General features: G+C 35.0%; 1 protein-coding gene and 2 non-coding genes across 3 annotated transcripts in view; 1 reads left to right on the top strand and 2 right to left on the bottom strand.

Annotated features, from left to right (window-relative positions):
• The window catches only part of Smp_147760 (hypothetical protein), a gene marked incomplete at its 3' end in the record, with an annotated part of 79,670 nt that overhangs the window by 35,668 nt on the left and 22,205 nt on the right, over positions 1-21,797 (bottom strand). The window contains exons 5-9 of the mRNA XM_018796355.1: positions 19,712-20,111; positions 13,341-13,562; positions 12,149-12,726; positions 6,779-7,360; positions 4,862-5,602 (exon numbers count right to left, since the gene is read on the bottom strand). Coding sequence (XP_018650576.1) covers positions 4,862-5,602; positions 6,779-7,360; positions 12,149-12,726; positions 13,341-13,562; positions 19,712-20,111 — 2,523 coding nt within the window. The remainder of the gene's footprint in view (positions 1-4,861; positions 5,603-6,778; positions 7,361-12,148; positions 12,727-13,340; positions 13,563-19,711; positions 20,112-21,797) is intronic.
• Positions 8,369-8,440, bottom strand: Smp_tRNA_01835_Pseudo_TTG.1.1. The gene has a single exon. It is a non-coding gene (tRNA).
• Positions 18,492-18,563, top strand: Smp_tRNA_00388_Pseudo_TTG.1.1. The gene has a single exon. It is a non-coding gene (tRNA).

Raw genomic sequence — 21,797 nt, 5'->3', positions numbered from 1 at the left:
TTTTGGAAAGTGACTAGACAATCGCTTAATTCGTCTACCTATTTAGTAAAAAGATTGAGATGGATAATGATAAACCACTACTTTTCTTTAGTATTTCCTTAAAGAAAAACAGAAAGAAATATTTTGAATTTTCATTGCATAGTGACATCGTTTAGAAAACCATTTAAACTAGAGACCATTGAGCAGATTTTTTGTTCTAGTGTAGAACTAATTAGCAAGCAGTATCCATCCATAAGTCTACATTGTATTGAATAATGAAATGATAAATTATGGTCGACTTTTGAGCGACGCCAAATTGACCTTGAGAATAATCACCAACTTGTCAAGGTTAAAAGAGGGTTATAAATTAGTGTAAGAAATTAAAATCAGGATTTATAGTTAGAAATTAGAGTTTTCATCACAAGCTGGTATCAGCAATAAAGCTAAAATGCTATTTGAACATGTGGGTAGATGAATTTTCTCCCAAACCCATATTTGAGCACTACCCAGAATACGTCAAAAGTACTATTGTTGAACATCTATTTCCATCAGAATCTGTACTATAAATTATTTACAAGGTCAAACAAATATTCTCCAAGTGTAGCTGAATAAGAAATTTGTCTATAACAAAGGTTTTGGCAATTCGTCCATTCAAGTTTAGTTTCAGTGTTCAAAAACCCTTGCTTTGTCGTCGTCTTAACGATCCGATAAATTTTACAGATTATTTTGACATATAGCTAGTCTTTGATTGAGATCATGAATCGACTGATGTTAGACCACCATTGAAAACCTGATTTTCAATGGAGGTCTAACATCAATCGATTCATGATCTCAATCAAAAACTTAATAATCTCCGAAACCCTATACTGATAGCATAGTTAGTTCTTCCCTATCTTCATTATATGAGTTAAATGGATAATTAATTTTTGACTAGTATGTAATTCCAATTCAATACGAAAAAAATACTTCCGATTAATTTTGGGTAACCTTGTTAACGATACAACACATCTCTACCGTCTTGTAGACTAGTGAGTGTAAAATAATGATAAATATGATTTTACAGATATAGTAAATATCATTGAAAAGAAAACTTTCTTCTTTAAACTGTTTGCCTTAATCATTATATGTGAAAAATTATATTTGAAATAGTCTCAGCGATTGAAATTTAAATAATCCCAACGTTTCGTCCAGCTAACTTGTCTGGACGTCTTCAGGGTAATAATAAAAATCAAATGTTCACCTGACAATTAACTAGACTAGCTGAGCAATTTAATGTGATTTATTAGATGGTTGCAAGTAATCGGTGAACAAAAAAACTCTGAACTCTATTTTGTGCTGTTTAGAATTAATCATCAAAGTGTATAGTCAATTTTTAGAGAATTGATACTCCCTGTGGGATTTGAACCTGTATCATACAATTTGATAGTCTGTGACGTTACTACAGAGCTATTCGGGTTAATATTTACCATGTGACATAACATTTAGGTAATTTGTCTTGATTAAGAAGATCTAAGTTCAGCGACCGAATAAAAATAATAAAATAGTATGGTAGGTGAATCGCTGATACCTCTGTTTTTCTGTAATGACGTAACGTGTTGCATCACATCGATGTTAACACAGTACCTTTACAGCAGTAAAAAACAATTAAAACAAATATGATGTTAAATATATAGTGTAAAACATGAATAGACTAATGTATAAACGACCGTATGTATAGAGAATTGTGGGTATCATTAAATTTTGTAGTTAGGATCATGGAATGATATTCAATTAGACAACTACTGAAAATCGGGAAACAATGAACAACGGTTTCGTCTTAGTATGTGACCTCCCCCAACAATATGCATTTACGACCGATAGAGATGGAACATAAGGTGTTCAGAGTTTGCGGAAAGCGCATAACTTTCACACGAATCAGTTGGCATTCAACGGTTTACAATTTTAACTACAGTCAATTCACAATATTGAGAGACTATCATTCACTACCATATTTATCTCAAGCCAAAGATAGTTGAACTCAATAGGTACTAAGACACTACCTAATTTACCATGTGGAAGATTTTTTTCATCTAAATCTAAGCAAGATCATTCAAGATACGTAGATAAATCAAATCTAATAATGGAATACACGATATTATCATTATTGTTATTACTATGATTAGGAAATGAAAAAAATGTAGATATAAGGCAACATAAACTCACCGCATTTCGACGATTAGATAAAAATTTTAGAATTCCTGTAAAATCCATTTTAATTAACTAAATCAAACCTATTATCATTATTATTGTGAAGACACTGACACATGGAAACTCTTTTGCTTTATTTGAGCTCATACATTGAAATCACAAGACAACAGATTTCCTAACAATGAACCAGTAGACTGATTGCGTAATCACAGAAGGTAAAAATGACAAAGAACAACAATACTGACAATGATGACGATGATGATAAATAATAATTAAAACATATTGTCGTGAAGAGGAAAATTGGAATTTCGAAGATGAACATGGGAGTACTTGTCACACACACATACACACACACAAGTGAAGAAGGAAAATGATGACAATCATAGAAATTATTGGCTAACAAAGTTTATTTACTGACTGACTGACTAACTGACGGATTGGTTGAAACCAAACAATATTAATGCTCAACAATAACTCAACCAACCAGTAGTAAATAAATACGAGGGGCGGAAAACAGAGGAAAACATACAGAGAAAATAAAAATCATGCAAATATAATTTAATATTTTAGTCAGCAAGATAAGGTAGATAAGAGGAAAGTTGGAAGGATAGCTGGGGAACTTGTACAGAGGTTTATTCAAATATAACTTTGGTTAGTAACTAGTACCGGAAACTAGGAAGTGTATTTTATCCATTTGGGATGTACCTGCAGTAAAGTTTTGATGTTTACAGTAAGACTCGAACCCAATACATATCACTTTAAACGCAAACGATCTAGAGCAATTGAAAATGTCTATGATTAACGCGAATCAGTAGTCTAATGGATAACACATTTAGGTTTCAAGTGATAGGTACTAGTTTCGAATCTTAGTGCGAACATCAATACTGAGATGCTGATACGTGCAGCTGGAGTCACAATTACAACAAAATGTAAATCTCGGATTCCATTGCTCCCTACTAGCTCAAAGTATAATAAACCTGTAACCACAAATTCTCGTGTGAGAATAGAAAATGAACAGTCCTGAATATTAACGACCTAATGGTCGAAAGCCTAAATTAGACTATTAGTCAATAGAAAAATCAATTCATCAATTGTTTTATACAGAACTATATACTTGATTTACCGCTTTACTTGTGTTGCGACAACTAATTGAACTAATTGGCCCGACCGTTGCTGTTACCTTGACGTGGTGGCCGGGCTTACCTATCGTGATGAACCAATCCAGCTATGCTGGCTGGAACAATCGTTCCTCAAGGTCCTACCATGCCAGGCAGGTCGGTTGAAGAGCGGTGAGACTAAAAGCAGAAAACCCAAGGTCTGAAGGCGAAGTCCTTATGCTGACTGTACAGAGGTGTGATAGCAGTAAGGTGTCTCCTTCAGACAACCAGCATAACAGCGATGTTGCCTTCCCACAAGGAGGGGTGGGGTTACAAAAGGTCGACCCTAAAAATGCACACCTCGCCTTATCCCATGGATATCCGTCTCCGGCGGTAAGGTCCCAACAAGTACGGAGCTAACACAAAAACTACCTACAAGAGGGTCGTGTGTGACCGACCTCAAGCAGTTGTCCCTTGGGCACTGCGGTCACGCTCTCAGGTCATTGAAACCACTTCTAACCCAATTTCCTTTTCAGGTACCTCTAGAAGAACCCTTCCACGGTGTGGGCAACCGGGAAGTGATAACTGCCCTCATACCTGTAACAACCCTCAAGACCACTGTATTCATAATTGAACAAATTGTTAGAAATGATTAAATTACAAAAGGTGTACTCAGTTGTCTAAATTTGAATAGGATAAGAACTACAGCTGAGTATATCAATTTAAGGTATACACATAGCTCATAGTCAGAATATTTTCACATGTTTCTTGAGAACCCTTATCTATATAGTTAGGCTTATGATGAAAAATAGTGAAATTCAGAAAGACTTTTTATCATGAGCTGAAAATCATATAGCGTTAGACAGTTATTAGACCTACATTTGGGACCAGGTAGAAACGTAAAAGCTGACATATATGAGTTCAAGTTCATATATGGTCCTGGGTATTTATTGTTTAGGGGTTGCGAATTCGGATAAATAAGCTGTCCAGTACCTTCTAGTTTTGTAATGTTACTTACTGATTTCAGTCTATAATGAAAAATGTGCTCATATTCTTATCATTATTGATGGTTTATTAATGACGTAACTTCTTTTCAAAGTTATACAGTTTAACATGTACTCAACTTTGAGCCACGATGCTTATGTAAAAGTTTATTGATACTATTCGACTAATCTAAACGAAGAAAGTGAAATAGGATTTCAATGTAAAAATCAATGGTAGACAGTCAAGAAATCTAACCATTAAGTCACTGCACCATCTATCTACTGTTCATATTCTTCTTGCTTTTAAATGGGTTATGTAATTACAAGTTGGTTTTAAATCTTTTTAAATAAGATTATTCTCATAGAAGTCCACTTCGGTCCATTTAGGACTCATCAGCTGGATATCACTGCAACTCAATACTGTTGTTCACATTAGGACTCAAACTTTGTATCTTACGCCTGAAACTCTAACATGAACATACTAACAAACAACTCAGAATTGGGCATGTACAATATATTATATCAACAATAAAAGATAAGTATAAAAAAGCATAATAATAAAATAATTACATATTTATGCATGTTCAATTTGGCAATAGCCGAAAAAAATCTTACCAGTGTTGAGGACTCCACAATATTCATACTGTTATCACTACTATCAGCACCACCAAGAAATTGATTAGGTGATGGGAGTGATTTATACGTATCTTCAAATTCAGCTCTTAGCGACTCCATTGTAAATTGTCCAGATAATTCATTATTACAATTATCAAATGACACATTGTATGGTCTACCGCTTTGATTAGATGTAACCAGCACCAGGTCGTTGTTGTCTCTGCTTTCATCATCATTATCATTTTCTACAATATGCCATAATGTCTCTTTTGAAATGGGACTACCTCTGGGTGTAATATTTTCTACAATGACGCCATGTGTATTCATCGCTGATTCAATATTTAGACCAGAATCGATTGTTGTTACTGAAGAAGCCAACGTTTCATGGCTACGAATAATAACAGGTAGGACACCTTGTGCAATTAATGTATCATCTATATCAAGAATATAAGTACCTGTATGACTTGGTGTTAAACTAGTTAAGGAGATCCCAACATGATCAGAATCTTCCAAGTTATCGATTAAATGTGATAAAACATCTTTTTTATTTTTAGAATCCTGTAGTTTATTGTCATGAGTTTCAGTAAGACATACAGTTGAACTAGTTATGCATAAAGGTTTCTCATTTGATGGGGTTTTAGTTAAATCTACTGTAGAAATGGAATCATTCAATCGTTTATTTCCAGAATACTGGTGATGCGCTGTAAGTGTTTGTACATGTTCAACAGGTAACATGGAGTTCTAGATAAATGATGGAGAAAAAATTGGAGTCCATAATTAATAATGACTTCTTATAGACAAAAAACAAACCAAAATGCATTTCTAGTGCTACGGGAGAGTGTAAAACAAAACTTCATAATACCATGACGATGATTAATCGACAACCGTTTCCTTTCCGTATATGTCAAATAGATTTGAATTCTTTGACACCAACCACTCTCCATTAAGAAGTAACGAAATAGTACAATTTTATTTATTAATTACCTTGAACAGTATAAAAATATGGGTAAAAGTATTATATAGGGACGAATGAATCAATCAGAGTCGTGAGCACGACTTCTAGGCTGTTGCGTGAAATTAGAATATCGCAGTACAACGAGAAGTAGAAATACCTTAATTGACATTACTTAACGGTTAAGTGATTACAATGTTAAAAGTTTAGACACTTAAGGGTATTGATTTATTTGAGACGATACCCATTAAAGCATAGTACATGTACCCTTCTATTTGTTCCTTTAATGTATGTGCTATGATGTATGAATGAAGTCAATCGGAGTTAACAATAAAATGTGATATTTTGATTTTAGAGAGGGGTTCATTGGATGCAAAGTAACGTGATGATATTTCAACCATTAGATTTAACAATATCACCGCAAATGTGTACTTTTCATTATACGACAAAATAAACTGAAGAATATAAATAACACTGAGAAAAAGAATCAGTATTTTTTACTGTATTGTAGTGGACACTACTCACAAGACTGTTTGCAAGTAGTATGTAGCGGAATGTCGCGTCAAAGTTGCAGGAATCGTCAGACGGAGCGAAGAGTTACAGTTCGTCTAAAGCACAGGGTAGATAGAACACTTGGAGATCAAACGAGGAGACAATTCAGATGACAGAATACATCGAAAGATGCAAATGAGCGATTGAAGGCTATGTATATGTATTATGTAAATACTTTGTAACTTCCCGCATCAATTATAAGATTATTCCTGCCTATTGTCATGTTTTACGGCAGGAGAATTAAGGCGTGTGAATGTTAACGTAGTTGAACAATGGGATAGACGTACTCAATTCGTCTCATAAGAGATTGAATGTAATGAGTTAAAATTGCTGAGATTGAATACTATGTTAAAATATCAATAGAATACAGTTAATTGTCTAACATTATCATAGAAATTGTGTCAGATTTTTACCTCAAAATCTTTTTCAAACTGTGGCAATTGTTTTGTTTGTTGATTATTTGATAAATGATTGGTAGATCGACGATTCAGTAGTTCACCCTCTGCTGTAATATCTCTTTTAGGACTTCCACGAGGTGTTATTAAGTCATTATCTTTATATAAATGAATATTTTGCTCGTCGGAATGCTGCAAGAAATCTTGGTTTGTATTATTATTATTATCATCATTATCATCATCGATACCATCGCCTCCATCAATTACATAAGTTCCTGTTTGACTTGGTGCTAGACTAGTGACAGAAGTACTAACAAACATGGATAAGTTCATTGACTTTAATGTTGGATCCATTGTTGCATCATCATTCTCATTTGTTGTACAGTGAACTTTACTATTGGATACAGTTGAAGATTTCACAATATTTTGAGTTTGACTTGTCGGGATTTCATTTTTGTAACATTTTGATAAATACACTGGAGTTTTTGTTGCTAATGTCCTACTGTTTGAAGTTGATATGGTTGTTAAATCAGAATGATGAGAAGGGAGATCTTGATAAGGTGTTTCTTCATCATCAACCGAAAGAAGCATCCCAGAATACTGTAAGGAATTTGGATAACAAGTGAAAATTTCAAATAAGCATTAGTTATTAAAATGAAGCGAATTTTCACGTATAGACAGTATGTTGAATACATGTATAGCGACCATTCATCTCTAGAATGGTGACTCATATTATTAACAAAATCGTCGTGCCGCAGTAGCTTATTGATTAAGGAAACCCGTTAGTTGGAAATAGTAAAAGTAGAGTCTTTCACAAATGTACAATGGCCTAAGTTCTGATTAGTGCATTAGCATAACAAGACGAAATTAACAAGATGACTATCAAGGAAATCGAAATAACATAGTAAAAGTGGTAGCAAGAAAGGTTAAACACTGACACTATGGTTCGAAATTACAGAATGAAAAGCTATGTATAAATGACTATTAGAACTGGAAATCTAGAGAAAACTTATCAGTGAAATTGCAGCCGATTCTAAGTCATGTCATCCAACTTTATTAACCATTGATCGTGATTATATCTGGAGTTCCAATCAGGTATTCTGCATTTATTAATATGGCTTAGACTAACAGTCAATGACATTGTAGACTAATGTTTAATTTGGATTTGTCAATCCATAACTTTTTCCAAAAACCTCTACATCATAAAAGTCGCCTGTCGAGGTAATTAGTTAATCTGTTTTAGATAGAAATACTTGAATTTCAAAGATTACGTTGGAAGTCCTGATTCTGTCCCATCTACTATAGGTTAACGAGAGTTGAGCAGTACTATCAGTAGGATATTTCAAAAATTGAGTACAGAAGTCTCTATTTATATACTGAGTCCGGGTCATAAGTAAATTATAGAAGCGAATTCAATAGCATACTTAAACATAACATTTATCACTCAGTGAGGGCTTAAATGATTGGATAGTTCAATTGATGGTGAATCAAACTATTATTATTATTATTGGTAAGCAAAGATGGATAGTGGCTAGTAGTTGAATCCAGGAAGTGCGTTTCGTCCTATTTGGGACTCGTCAGCTGGATGTACCTGCATCTCAGAGTTGGTGTTCACTCTAGGACTCGAACCTAGTACCTTTCGGTTCAAACGCCACCGCGTTATCCACTCGGCCACCTGATAGCCACTTGCTTGTGCAATGGGGTGAAGTTTAAATTCACTTAGTATTGTTTGTTTGAATTTCGCATTATTATTTCACTGACATAAGGACGAAGAATATTCTTCTAAATAAATTCTCATCAGGTTTTATACTGATAATTACAAATTATTGATCAAAATGTATGGTGAAGTTCAAGGTAAATAAAACTTTTGATGACAACAGCAGAAGTAAAAAAATAAACTACATAAACTAGTCATTTGTTTCGTACCTCTATTTTCAACTATTCCTGTTTTCCATATTTGTCAGTGTCCTGAGAATTTAAGTTACTAACTTTGGGCGTCCACTCTCTTAATTAATTCAGACTATTTAGGATATATTCCTGCTTCAGTCTGGGCACCTGGGCAGTATCACAGCCCTCATACAAATCGAATGAGATTTGTGAGGCGTATATTTATCTGGTACTTCCTTGTACCAATATTTATGTGTTTAAATAAATAAAAATAAAAAATTTAGGATATTACGTAATCTTTTATAGAACATTTCAGTTAACTAGTACTCCTATTACTATTATATTAAGTTGATTGATCACAATAGTGACTAATATCATGTTTTTCTACTCCGACAGGGAGTATTAGTCCTCTCAAGATTGTATGTAGGATTTGCTAACAAACACTAACTGGCAGGAATCCTAGGTCCAAGGTTTCCTATAGACTACTTTCAACCATTTAACATATATAAATGTTCTCTTAATCGATGATACAGGTTAAGACAAGCAGATAACATAATCAACGTGAACTTTCACTATTATATCATTATTAATATTAACAGACTGTTTAATTTACACAGTCTAAATTTCACATACGTAAATATGTTTCTCGAAAACCATTGAGTCTATTCATAGTTCTTTTTAAATAAAAGATTTACAATTTATCATCTCCATCACCCCCCCCAAATGCCCTGGTACGGCCGAGAGTGGAGAGAGTCCGCTCTCCCTCTCCAAATGCTCTCACATGGATACGAGTATATAGCTTCTGCCACGGAAGTCCTACTCACTGCCTTCTCGCATCACGGGTGTTGTTTACGAAATTGAGAGAACGAAAAGCGAATGGCCGGTGGACGCGGACAGTCCACCTAGGAGAGTTGGAAAACCCTCATCCCAAACAGATGGTGTACATGGGCTCCAGTATCCTGAGAGAACAAATGATGTATGAGTCAATCGTTGGTCACCGGCTACTATGGGACTGCATCTCCTTACGATGCTCCACTGCCTTGTGGAACAGATCTTTAGGTCGAAGGCTCCAGGTGTGAGCACCTAAGAAAACCACCTGCTTCAGTTTCGGCACCTGGGCGGTATTACAGCCCTCACACAAATCGAATGAGATTTGTGTGGCGCATATGTATCTGGTGCTTCCTTGTACCAATATTTATGTGCTTAAATAATAATACCACATAAATCTCCATCACAAAAACTGTGAAATTCAAACAAAGACCAACCATAACAGTGGTCGATAAATACTTTTTGACTGAAAGAAGCACAAATAAATTAAAACATATAGACGTAGAGGTTAATACAAACATATTACAACAGATTATCTCATTTGTCTATTCAGTCAGTCAGCCAGTTATAAGGAGTTTAGAACCTGACACATATGTATATCAATTTCAGAACAATATCACCACAGTGACATAAAATTACCAAGAAAAATCCGATTTGTAAAAATGTAGTGACCATATCAGTGGTAGTAGATAGAAACAAACATAAAGAGTATGATTGGAGAAGAAATGATGAATTCGTGAAATAGAAGAGTACAATGTAGTAGTTTCGAAACTAAAAGTATTAAAAAACTCTACTAAATTTTAATAAGGATAAAAAACTGTTAAAAGTAATATATAGCAGGTGCTGGTGTAATTTTTCATATATTTTGTTATTGATATCACGAACCAACGTAAGTTAGACATTCACTAGAAGCCAGAAAGCATTAGACAGCTGTTTCGTCCTAGTATAGGACTACTTGGTTATAGGATTCCGCGACCTCAACGGAGACCGAACCCATAACCTTTAGTCTCAAGCATGAATAAGTGACTGTAGATTACTGAGCCAGCATCCAATGGTGTATATGTGCTCGATATTGATAATTATTATGTGTTCACTAACGAATAATTTCAAGAGGTAATTCTAGAATTCTAAAGAGAAGCTATGACCAACAGTGTTCAAGTTGTAGGTGAGAAGAAATTACATATCATGGACAAAGAAAGACAGTAGCACAATTTCGTGAACCAATAGAAGTTAGACATGGAAACCGACGAATTATGGCTCAGCAGTCTAGATCTTAAGCGTTCACTACAAGACTGAACGGCCTGGATTCTATCCCTGATGGGGTTGTGAATGTGCGTTGCTGAGGTACTCCTTACTGGGGAAAAACAGTTGTCTAGTGCTTCCTGGTTTTCTATAGATATCTAACTCAGATTCGTTCATGATTTCACTAACATTCAATACTGATATTTTGTTATTGTTTTTAACTGTTAACCTATTGGAGATATAAATAATTTGAACATACGCATGAAAAGGCACTATAAACTATCTTTGATTAATTCATGATAGAAGTTTAAGTCACATCTCATTAGGAGTTTATTCAATTAGAAGGGAAATATATTTTTCGACTGACCATGTAAAAATGAATTATGATGGGGAAATGTAGTTAATAAAATAACGAATCATTAGATGTAACCTATTCAGTCATGGAAATTGGAAGTAAGACAGCAGTAAATGATTGATCATACTGATTGAAGAACTCGGTGTATTAAAAACTATTTGAAACTGGCAATCCAAACTAATGCATCTGAATTTGGTATTCAAAAGACTTTGAAGGCTATGAGCTTGATTCCCTGTAGGGTTATTAGCATGAACTACTGTCGAAGATCCCTTCGATCTTACTTACTTACTTACGCCTGTTACTCCTCATTATTATTTATTTATTTAAACACATAAATATTGGTACAAGGAAGCACCAGATACATATGCGCCATACAAATCTCATTCGATTTGCTTGAAAGCTGTGATACTGCCCAGGTGCCCGAATTGAAGCAGGTGGTTTTATTAGGGGGCCACACCCGGAGCCTTTGACCGAAAGATCCGATCCACAAGGCAGTGGAGCACCGTGAGGAGATGCAGTCCCATAGTAGCCGGTGACCAACGATTGATTCGTACGCCATTTGTTCCTTCAGGATACGAGAGCCCATGTGCACCATTGGTTTGGAATCAGGGTTTTCCAACTCCCCTAGGTAGACTCGCCTTGTCTAAGGGCTTTCCTAATTGATATGAATTAGTGAGGGAAACTATTCTTGTAAAATATATATATATCTTTGTATGAAAAATCATTTTATATAGTAATTTTCAGGAAGTTAGGAATCTGGTTTGTGGGAGACAACAAACCAGATTTCAGAGGAGGAAGAAATCAGGAAGAAGCGCTGGAAGTGGATTGGGCACACTTCGAGGAAATCACTCAATTGAGTCACAAGACAAGTTCTCACATGGAATCCTGAAGACCAAAGAACACATTACGCCGAGAAATAGAGACAGACATGAGAAGAATGAACAACAACTGGATAGAACTAGAAAAGAAGGCCTAGGACAGAGTGGGTTGGAGAATGTTGATGCTCCATTAGGAGTAACAGGCATAAGTAAGTAGGAAATAAAAGTTTTTTTCAATCAGAAAATACAATCACTAACTTTATTTTGTACATTCGAATTAGTTTGAAACTTTGGAAAAGTTTCATCGATTCCATAACTATGTAAATGATAATTTAATTGTTCATTTGTATCATTGAATTCAGGTGAAAATTGTTTTTGAAAATCTACTGATGAATACGGTGAAAATGCTTGAAATATACCATCAGTTGTTGTAGTTTCAATCTCTTCTACGCCTTGAAACATTCGATAGAATAAATAAGCTTTTGGATCATCGTAAGCTTCAATAGTAGAAACTACAGATGCTATTCGATCAGAAATACATGATGAAGATTTATTAGAATTCGAGTATTGATTAATATTATCAGTAGATAATTTACGACCGATTCCAATACGTCCTTGAGCAGTTCCACGACGTAAAAATGTACTTGTTATGGGTTTTTTAGCACTATTCCCTATAGGTGATTCATATGTTCGACGAGAATCACATTTAGGCGATGAAGAGATTGGACTTTCATTTGGCATTGAACGAATAGATTCTCTTGTTTTTACTTGTTTCGCATCGGAACTTGTTGTCGGTGTCATAAAGCTACGATTAACGCCACGATGTTTTACAGTTGCTAAGAGAAATCAAAATGATAAAAAATGAGATTTATTTTTTCCCAAGGATTTAATAATGTAACACATTTAGTACAGCAATCCAAACGTTATTTTAGATTATTTGAAAAACAATACGACAAAAAACCCATTAAATACGATTATTGGCAACTCAACGTGTATTAAATCTATGTTTCTCGGCCATAATCATTAAGACAGCGTATTTTTCCAACTAACTTTAACCACCTAATGTCAAACATAATGCACATGATGTAAGAGTCAATTAAATCAGCAACCATATTGAAACCTAACTGGTAGAATTTGATCAACATTAAAGAACTAAGCAAATATGACATTGGACAAGGCTAAGCGATCAATCAATGCATAAAACTATATAAATATATACGTTTTGAAAGCATGAAAGTATTACAAAGAAATTTGTTGTTGGAAGCCATTACTTGGAACGGGTTTGAATGACTAATTAGATTACTTTAGAAGGCTGTTAAATGATAAAATTAACATTTTCTGATTGTAAACTATATTTTGGATAAGTAAATAAACTTCAATCCCAGTACTTTTTTTTCTATACTCTCAACCAAGTATAAAGTAGACAAAACTAAGGTAAGAGAAAATTTACACTGTCTAGTTGCAGACGATACCCCACGTAGATTAGAACGTGAATCTGTTAAACCTGTAGTCGACAAGTGTAATGAACCACGTGCTACCACTGAGATTTTGGATCGATTTAATTGACTAGGAGCTGTACGTTGACTTGTTAGTGATGCAGCACCGGCGGAAATTCGACGTCCACCAACTGAAAATGGAGGTTTAACATTTGTTCTGTTTGATTGTGTAGGTTCTGAATGTAAATGAAATATAACATGGTGAAATATATGATGATTATGAGGTATAATGCAGACTAAAATGATCAAGCTTATACGGAATAATAAACATAATCGCAGAAAATCAAAGTTATCATGTTTAAAAAGGAATATTCTGTACTTTTGCCGTACTGTCAATTAAAAGTATGTTAACTATGGATGTCATTTTTCAAGTTATGTCACACGATGCATTTTCTTATCAATTAATTCCGATGACAAAATAACTACAAATAGAACGTTACAATGCTTACTTACGCCTGTTACCTCTCGTCGAGAAGCATAGGCCGCTAACCAGCATTCTCCAGCCAACTCTGTCCTGAGCCTTCCTTTCCAGTTCTTTCCAGTTAACATTCATCCTTTTCATATCTACTTCTATTTCCCGGCGTAATGTGTTCTTTGGTCTTCCACTTTTCCGCTTCCCTTCACTGTTACAATCTAGGGCTTGCCTTGTAATGCACATTGGAGATTTCCTTAATGTATGTCCGATCCACTTCCAACGTCTTTTCCTAATTTCCTCTTCAGCTGGAAGCTGGTTTGTCCTCTCCCATAAAACGCTGTTGCTGATAGTATCCGGCCAATGGATGTTGAGTATTTTGCGTAGACAACGTTACAATGATTATCATCAATACACACGATTCAGTTATAAAATAGTGGGTTTCAAATCGAACGATTTAATTCCAAAGTTTGCATTTTTGCTATAATTATTGTCCACTAGTTATTAACTTTAAGGTAAGTTACAAAACTTATGATGTGACCGATGAAATTCAACCAGTTTGACAGTAAGGAAAGTATCATGCGAATAGTAAATCACGATTTTAGTGTTTCATAAATTGATTGAAGATGAAAATATGGATCAGTATGTTCCACATTGGTATTGATTAAAGCTATCTGTTTTACTCCGACGAGAGTAATGAATAGTAACTGTTGAGACCTTTTTAAGGACTATTACTACACATATGCTTTTATTGTATAACTATTCAGCAACTAGATTCTGTATATCTGTATTCCTCTTATTACAAGCTTTGTTCTAATTTATAGACTATTATGATACGATTTACTATCCTCGGAGTATACTCAGTTTATTCATTACTGTCTCCTACACTCGCAATCACTTTTGGCCACCTCTTGCACAAATGTTATTTTCTATTTTATGGTGTGATGTGGTCTGTTTGGCTTGTATATAAACCAGTTGTGTTTGAAATAAATGATTCGTAAAGTGGGAGCTGATGTTCTGGACTCAACTGGAAGGCTAGTAGGAAAAGGGACCAATAATGACGCTAAGCTGCTCATACCGGTCGATACGTCATTGGTTTGACACAGTACTAAGATTTTTTCAGTCGTATTCCAATTGGTGAATAAATCACGTGATAATTCGTCAGTTAAAAGTACACAACAGTATCATTTTCATCGTGGAAGCTGAAGTTGTGGGTTCAATCTTTGGAGGTTCAAGGTTTCACACTACTGAGAAGTTCTAAATTGGAACGAAGCAACTACCAAGTGCAAACTGTTTAAAAAAGCTTTTTCACATGATATCAGTTCCTAATGACAGCCCCATTCATATTTAGTCAGTCTCTACAACACAAGGAATACCAGGATGATAAGTGTTATATTAATAATAAATATAAGAACAGAGTGTTAATGAAATAAATGAGAATATTTGTGACTCAGTGCTTTCAGGTTTTTGATGATTGCCTAACTTAGATCGGTTTGTGACCTCATAAAAATTCAAAGATTTCGACAATTGGTTGAAGTTAGACGTGTACAATATTTAACACTGGCTCAGTAGTCAAGAGTTTAGGTGCTCGAGTCCAATACTGAAGGCCCTGAGTTTGATCCCCATTAGAGGAACCATGGACGCACACTACTGAAGAGTCTTAAACTATCATCAAAAAGCTCTCCAGTACTTCTATATTTCCAGTTGTCGTCAAACTTAAATCAGCTCATGATTTCAATACAACACCTACATAAGTCTAATACATTTAGATTGTGATTAACAGTATAATTCAAAACACAAATCCCATCCTATTCACAACTCATCATTTGAATGCACCTAGATCCTTTGATTAATATCCATAATATGATTCGAACAATTAACCGTATATATTTTTTGATTTGACTGTGTAACAATTAACTCCGCCTGTAGCTCTTCTAGAGTTACTGCCGGTCCCAAGCCCGGGTAAAGGAGGAGGGTTGGGCATGGGGTTAGCGACCCCACCCCGTAGAAAAGCTGAATGAATAACAACTGGAAAGAACTGGAAAGAAGGGTTCAGGACAGAGTTGGATAGAGAATGCTGATGAGCGGCCTATGCTCCTCGACGAGGGGTAACAGGCGTAAGTAAAGTAAGTAACTAAAGTGTAACAATTAAAATAATTATTCTAAGAAACAGATTCATATTTACTCAATGAAATTACAATCAACATATTCAGATATTTATTACGTCATTATTTACTATCAATAATAATTAGATAGTTATAAATTCACTAGTACCATTAATCTTATTTGTAATTACCATGGGAACATAATCATTGACAGATGAAATTTTATACATTTTCAATTGATCATAGTAACAAATATATTTTTTTTGTAGAAAAAAAAATTAAGATGTTTACAAAATAATTGTGATTTAATAGCTAACAAATAATCATATATTTTTGAAACTATCCGTTATAAATACATTATATGTATTGGTTATTCAATAAATATATTGTATCCAGTATTTATGAACATATCAGCATCAGAAGGGGGTTTTGTAGACTGGCTCCATGAGGTATTTCCTGGAGTTCTAGTGAGAAGCAGTAACCAGTGGAGCTCAACCAGGTTTGTTGGGAGATATAAACTCGCTGAAGACATTGATGAATGGTTGCTTAATTTCGTTGATTGGTTGAAGTTAGATATTAACACCGTTGGATATAGGCCGGCTCAGTGGTCTAGGGGTTAAGTGCTGGCACGTGCGACCGATAGGTTCTGGGTTCGAATCTCAGGAGGTGGGATCTTGAATGCGCACTGCTGAGGAGTCCCACAATAGGACGAAACGGCCACGTTTCGTATAATACAGTGTAATTTCCACTAAAAAATTGATTTAAAGCACTTACTTTCGTCATACTTTTCTTTTTTTTATTAGGTATGTTGAAGTGCTTCATTCATATCGATATAGTCAAAGAGGCAAGTTACGGATAATTTCAAACGTTTTAAGTGAAATCTTTCGGTGAAAATTATACTCTGATGTACAAAAGTCTCTCATAAAAAGGATGAAAAGATGATAAGAAATATTGGGTTGTAATATAATTGTTGAATGCTCAATATGTTGCGGATACAACTAACCGACCGATTTTTTCTATGAAAAGTTGAGTAATATTGTCAGTACTTAGTTCCTAAGACGGTCGAAGTGAATGAACATGATAAGAATATGAATCGTTATTTGTGAATCTTTAAATGTAACTTAAAGGCTGGTAATATTTACTGCCCAAGAACCAACTGCATAAATAAGCTCGTTTTAATCTATTAACTTTTAGTTCTAGCCATAACTTAGTTTGTGATTACGGAGATTATTAAATTTCATTGAATTCATGAACCGATCAATGTTAGATCACTATTGAAAACCTGGAAGCACCGGATGGCCGTTTCGTCCTAGTATGGGACTCCTTAACAGTGTGTATCCACAATAATGCACGCAAGAATTAAACCCAAGATCTTCAGTCTCGCCTGAGAATCCTTAACCTCTAGACCACTGAGTCGGCATCAAACAACGTTAGTGTCTAAATTCAACCAATTCACGATACTGAGCGACCATCTTCCATTGTCGTCGGTGGGTAACTACCTCACACCCTACACGGTTAAACTCCATTAGTCACGGCTTTTCACTAGAACTCCGAGAATTCTCTCTCAAAGCCAGTCACTAGTGAGAACATGATGTGAGCTCATCATAACTCTTAAACTTAAAACCTAATTCTAACCCCAACCCCTAATCGCAGTCCTTATCCTTATTTTAAGTTTTAAATTAACAAACTAAGCATGTATAGCATTTGAAATTTGGTTAGCTACAAACGAATTTTACTGTCTCAAGGTTATTTTACAAATATTTGAAAGGCTTCAGTGAACTGTATTTTCACCGTAAACACATATGAACAGGGAGTGGAGAAAGTAAAAACAAAATAACCCTACTAAGTTAATAATGCTATACTGTTTGCGAATATAAATCAGTAGTACACTGGAAATGTCATTATTATTGTTGATTTGTTTTAAATCAAGGTGGGGTTACTTATTTTAACAGACTAATTATTGATTATTCCATGTTGTAGTACTGTTCGTTTTCCTCACCGTTGTCACAGTAATACATATTGAGGGTTGTATAGAATAAAATTCATACGACTTGAATATGAAACAAAAATATACGATCCGAATTTTAATTTTTTTTAAGCAATTTGTTATCATTATTTCATATACACACATACATACATCCTCCGTCCCTCGACTAGACAGATGATACGTCATATATATCACAAGTCAGTAAACCCATCGAAACGCCGAAAAAGAGAAATCTGTCGAGACCTACCTACATGAAAAAGATGAATATGTAATGCCTATTACATACAGAATGTTTCAAAATTATATGTACATTTAAATGATAGTTTATGAGGTCACTCAAAGAAAACCGGTCACTTAAGAAACTTCACAGTCTATAAGCTTCTTATAAAACAAACCGTTTGCCAGTAAATGTAAAGAAAAATGGAATATGTGTAGTAAGATAAAGAAGAACTACAGAGGAATAAATTCACTTGGTATTGTTTGGTTGAATGTTCCCATTGATGTTTAGGACTGCAACTGATCAGTCTCTTATTGGCATATGTGCATTCTGTGCGTATCACCTCGATATAACCTTAATTTACAAGCATTATAAGCAGAGATGGACTCATTAGCTAAGTGGATAATGCGATGGCGTTTGAAGTGAACGGTACTGGGTTCGAGTCCCAGAGTAAACATCAACTCTGAGATGCAGGTATATCCAGCTGACGAGTCCCAAATAGGACGAAACGCGCGTCTTGGATTCCACTGCTAGCCACCATCCATCTCTGCTTAGAACTAGAGAGGGTTTTTTAAGGAATTTATTGGCACTTTGTACATAGGTTGCGTCCGCTGAATTTAATGATTTAACTGTGGAGCTTTCGTTTTCTTTCTAAACAAAATCACCAGTTAATATATTCGATAGAGATGAGGTTAAGAAACAAGGTGATCAAAATAAGCATGGAAACAATGACGGCGAAACCACGGATAATAATTAACCAAATAACATGTCGATAGGAACAATCTGTGGAAAACGTCAAATAGATTATGTTTTTTTTGTAATATATATAAATAACGCAAAGGCAAGGACTGACAAATTAAGGGTATAATTAGTACAGTTGAAGAACATATGGAAATCAAAAAAACTGTGAACTAATATCAAAGTCAGAATCTTCAATACGAACGTCAAGACAATTAGTTCTACTGTACGTAGTAGAAACTTCGAGAACTTCTACAATCATAATCAAAATAGTACAGGTATGGACAAATAATTGCCTACGCTAGATGCTCAATGTTTGTTGGCCAGATACCATCATCAACAATTTACTGTGGGAGAGAACAAACAAACTTCTATCTGAAGGGGAAATTAAGAAAAGACATCGAGGGTGGATAGGATATACATTGTGGAAATCATCAAACTGCATCACGAGACAAGCCCTAACTTGGGATGCTGAAGTAAAAAGAAAAATAGAAAGACCCAAAAACACATCGGGTAGGGAATTTGAAGCAGACAACTGAAGAATGAATAGCAACTGAAAAAGATCATCCAGAAGAGAGTGCGATGGATATTCCAGGTGCGCAAACTATGCTGATGCACAAGAGGTAACAAGAGTAAGTAATGTATTTTTGAACGACATTAAAAGCTCCACGATTAAACCACATAGCTGAAACAACGCTAAATCCCCAATATTTTCCTCCTTAGGCATCAATCTTCTCCATGATCTCAAGATATGTTTGTGTTCTTTGTAAAATAATGTCAAAGTACAAACAAAAAAAGCATTTCAGATATGACATTATGAAGAAACAGAAGTAATCAATAAAAATAGTATTATTAAAACTGCCAACCTTTATTGTTAGTTTGACTGAATAATCTTCCTCGAGAACGATCAGTAAGATTAGATCTCGAAGCATTTGTACTATTAGAAGTGAGATTTGTTGCACAATCTACTCGTCCTGTACGTAACGATGAGTCAGGTTTACTAGTTATTCGCTTGTCTAATTTTGTCATAGTGACTTGAGGTTTCTTGTTTATGGTTGTACTGGATGACCTCCCAGATGTAGTAGTTGTCGTTGTGGCGGTGACATTGCTGGTGATGTTTGAAGTAGCAGTATTAGTACGTACTGTAGAACCTTTAGCCGATAATGATGCACCACGAGAATGGGTCTTCTGAATTTCATTCATATTTGTTCTACTTTTTGTTGTTGTAGTACTGAATTTTGAATTTGACATGGTAGTTACTGTATTCTACACAAATGTAGTCAGGTTGAAAAAAAAACAGTAATACAGCATATAAGTAAATATATAGAGGATAAAGTAAACTGATGTAAAGTCTTTAAAAAAAATGAAGGGAAAACTGATTAGATGTATCTAGTAGTGAAATCTAGGACGTGCGTCTCGTCAGATGTATATAAATACATCCCAGAGTTTATGTTCACTCCGGGACTCAAACCCAGTGTCGTCCACTTCAGACGCCAAGACATTGTCCACTGAAATACTAAATTTAGATAGCCACTCATTTGTGGGGCGGGTATGAAATTTATTTTGATTTGTAATGATTTGGATCAGCGCAGAGTGTCCATATAACAATGAAGTTACAATGCTGTCACCAGGCCAAATGAGACCAAATTTTCATATGCTTGTTTGACGTTTGGTAATTCAGAGTTATAGACAGAGTGCCCTGGACCTAGATTTCGTACTAATTCAGAGTTATCATCACTAAAGGAATCTGAAGTCTTGTGGGAAATAATGGTTCCTGTAGGATTTAAACCTTCATTACTTGGTGTGATAGTCAGAGACGTCAGCACTAGGGAATTCGGCCTAACTTCACTAACTTCTATCGACCAAGTTTCATAATGGTTACTGAATTAAAAGTTAATCTATACTACAGTGTGTTGGTTTGATTTTAGACGATTGGAAGTACTCGATAGTGTAAACAGTTCAGTACTATATCAGTGATGAAAATTTGATCAAATCATCAATGATCTCACTTGGGGTACCTTTTAAAAACAGAATGCAATGGACAAGTGTTTCATCCCGGCATGGGCTCCCCAACAGTTGACTTTCACAACTCCTCAACAGGTACTGAATCCAAGATCTTTAGGTCTCTCGAAAAACGCTTGACCATCAGAACCACTGGGTCAGAATCCAATCGTAAAATTCTTACATAAATCGATTTGTGTTACAGAGAGACGATCATCCAGCGCCACAGGTGACAGATGTTTCACTCGCCGCACAGAAAACGAAAAATTGTAACTGGAGTTCAGATATGCCAGCAGTGAAGCATTTATTAGCAAAGGTATGGAATAATCATTATGCTGAATGGTGTATTGAATTTGAAACTGTACCACTGGATGCTGACCAGGTGGTTCTGATGTTCAAGCGTTTGTCATGAGACCTGAAGATCTTAGGTTCAACTGCTGAGAAATTGTGAAAGCCAACTTCTGAGGAGCTCATACCAGGAAAAAACACTCGTCCACTGCATTCCATTTTTCGAAGGCATACTATATGAGATCAATCAGTAGCAGGAAGAAACCTACGAATCAAACAGATTTCCACAGAACCCCTTCAATTAAATTACCAATACCGTTGATTACTATCGAATATCTAAAACATTTCTCAAACTAAACAATTTAATATTAGCACTACCAAATATTATTCCAAGTATTTTTGATAATATTACAATTGTTTATTTCGTAAGTAAAAGGCAATGTTACATAACCGACTAATTGTCAAAACATATAACTTGGAAACCACTCGATTTATTTTGTTAGTTAGATAAACGGTAATCACATTGATTACTAACGGTACAAGCTGACAACATATTGATAGATTCAAATCGTGTTAATATGAATTATTTGTTGCCAGTATCCATGATCGAAGTAACCAAGCCCTATGTGTATGACAAAGAATGAATCAAACACAGTCCAATGA

Source organism: Schistosoma mansoni, chromosome 2 (genome assembly GCF_000237925.1).
Source record: "Schistosoma mansoni strain Puerto Rico chromosome 2, complete genome".
Lineage (NCBI taxonomy): Eukaryota > Metazoa > Platyhelminthes > Trematoda > Strigeidida > Schistosomatidae > Schistosoma > Schistosoma mansoni.
This window is presented reverse-complemented; position numbering and strand designations above follow the sequence as displayed.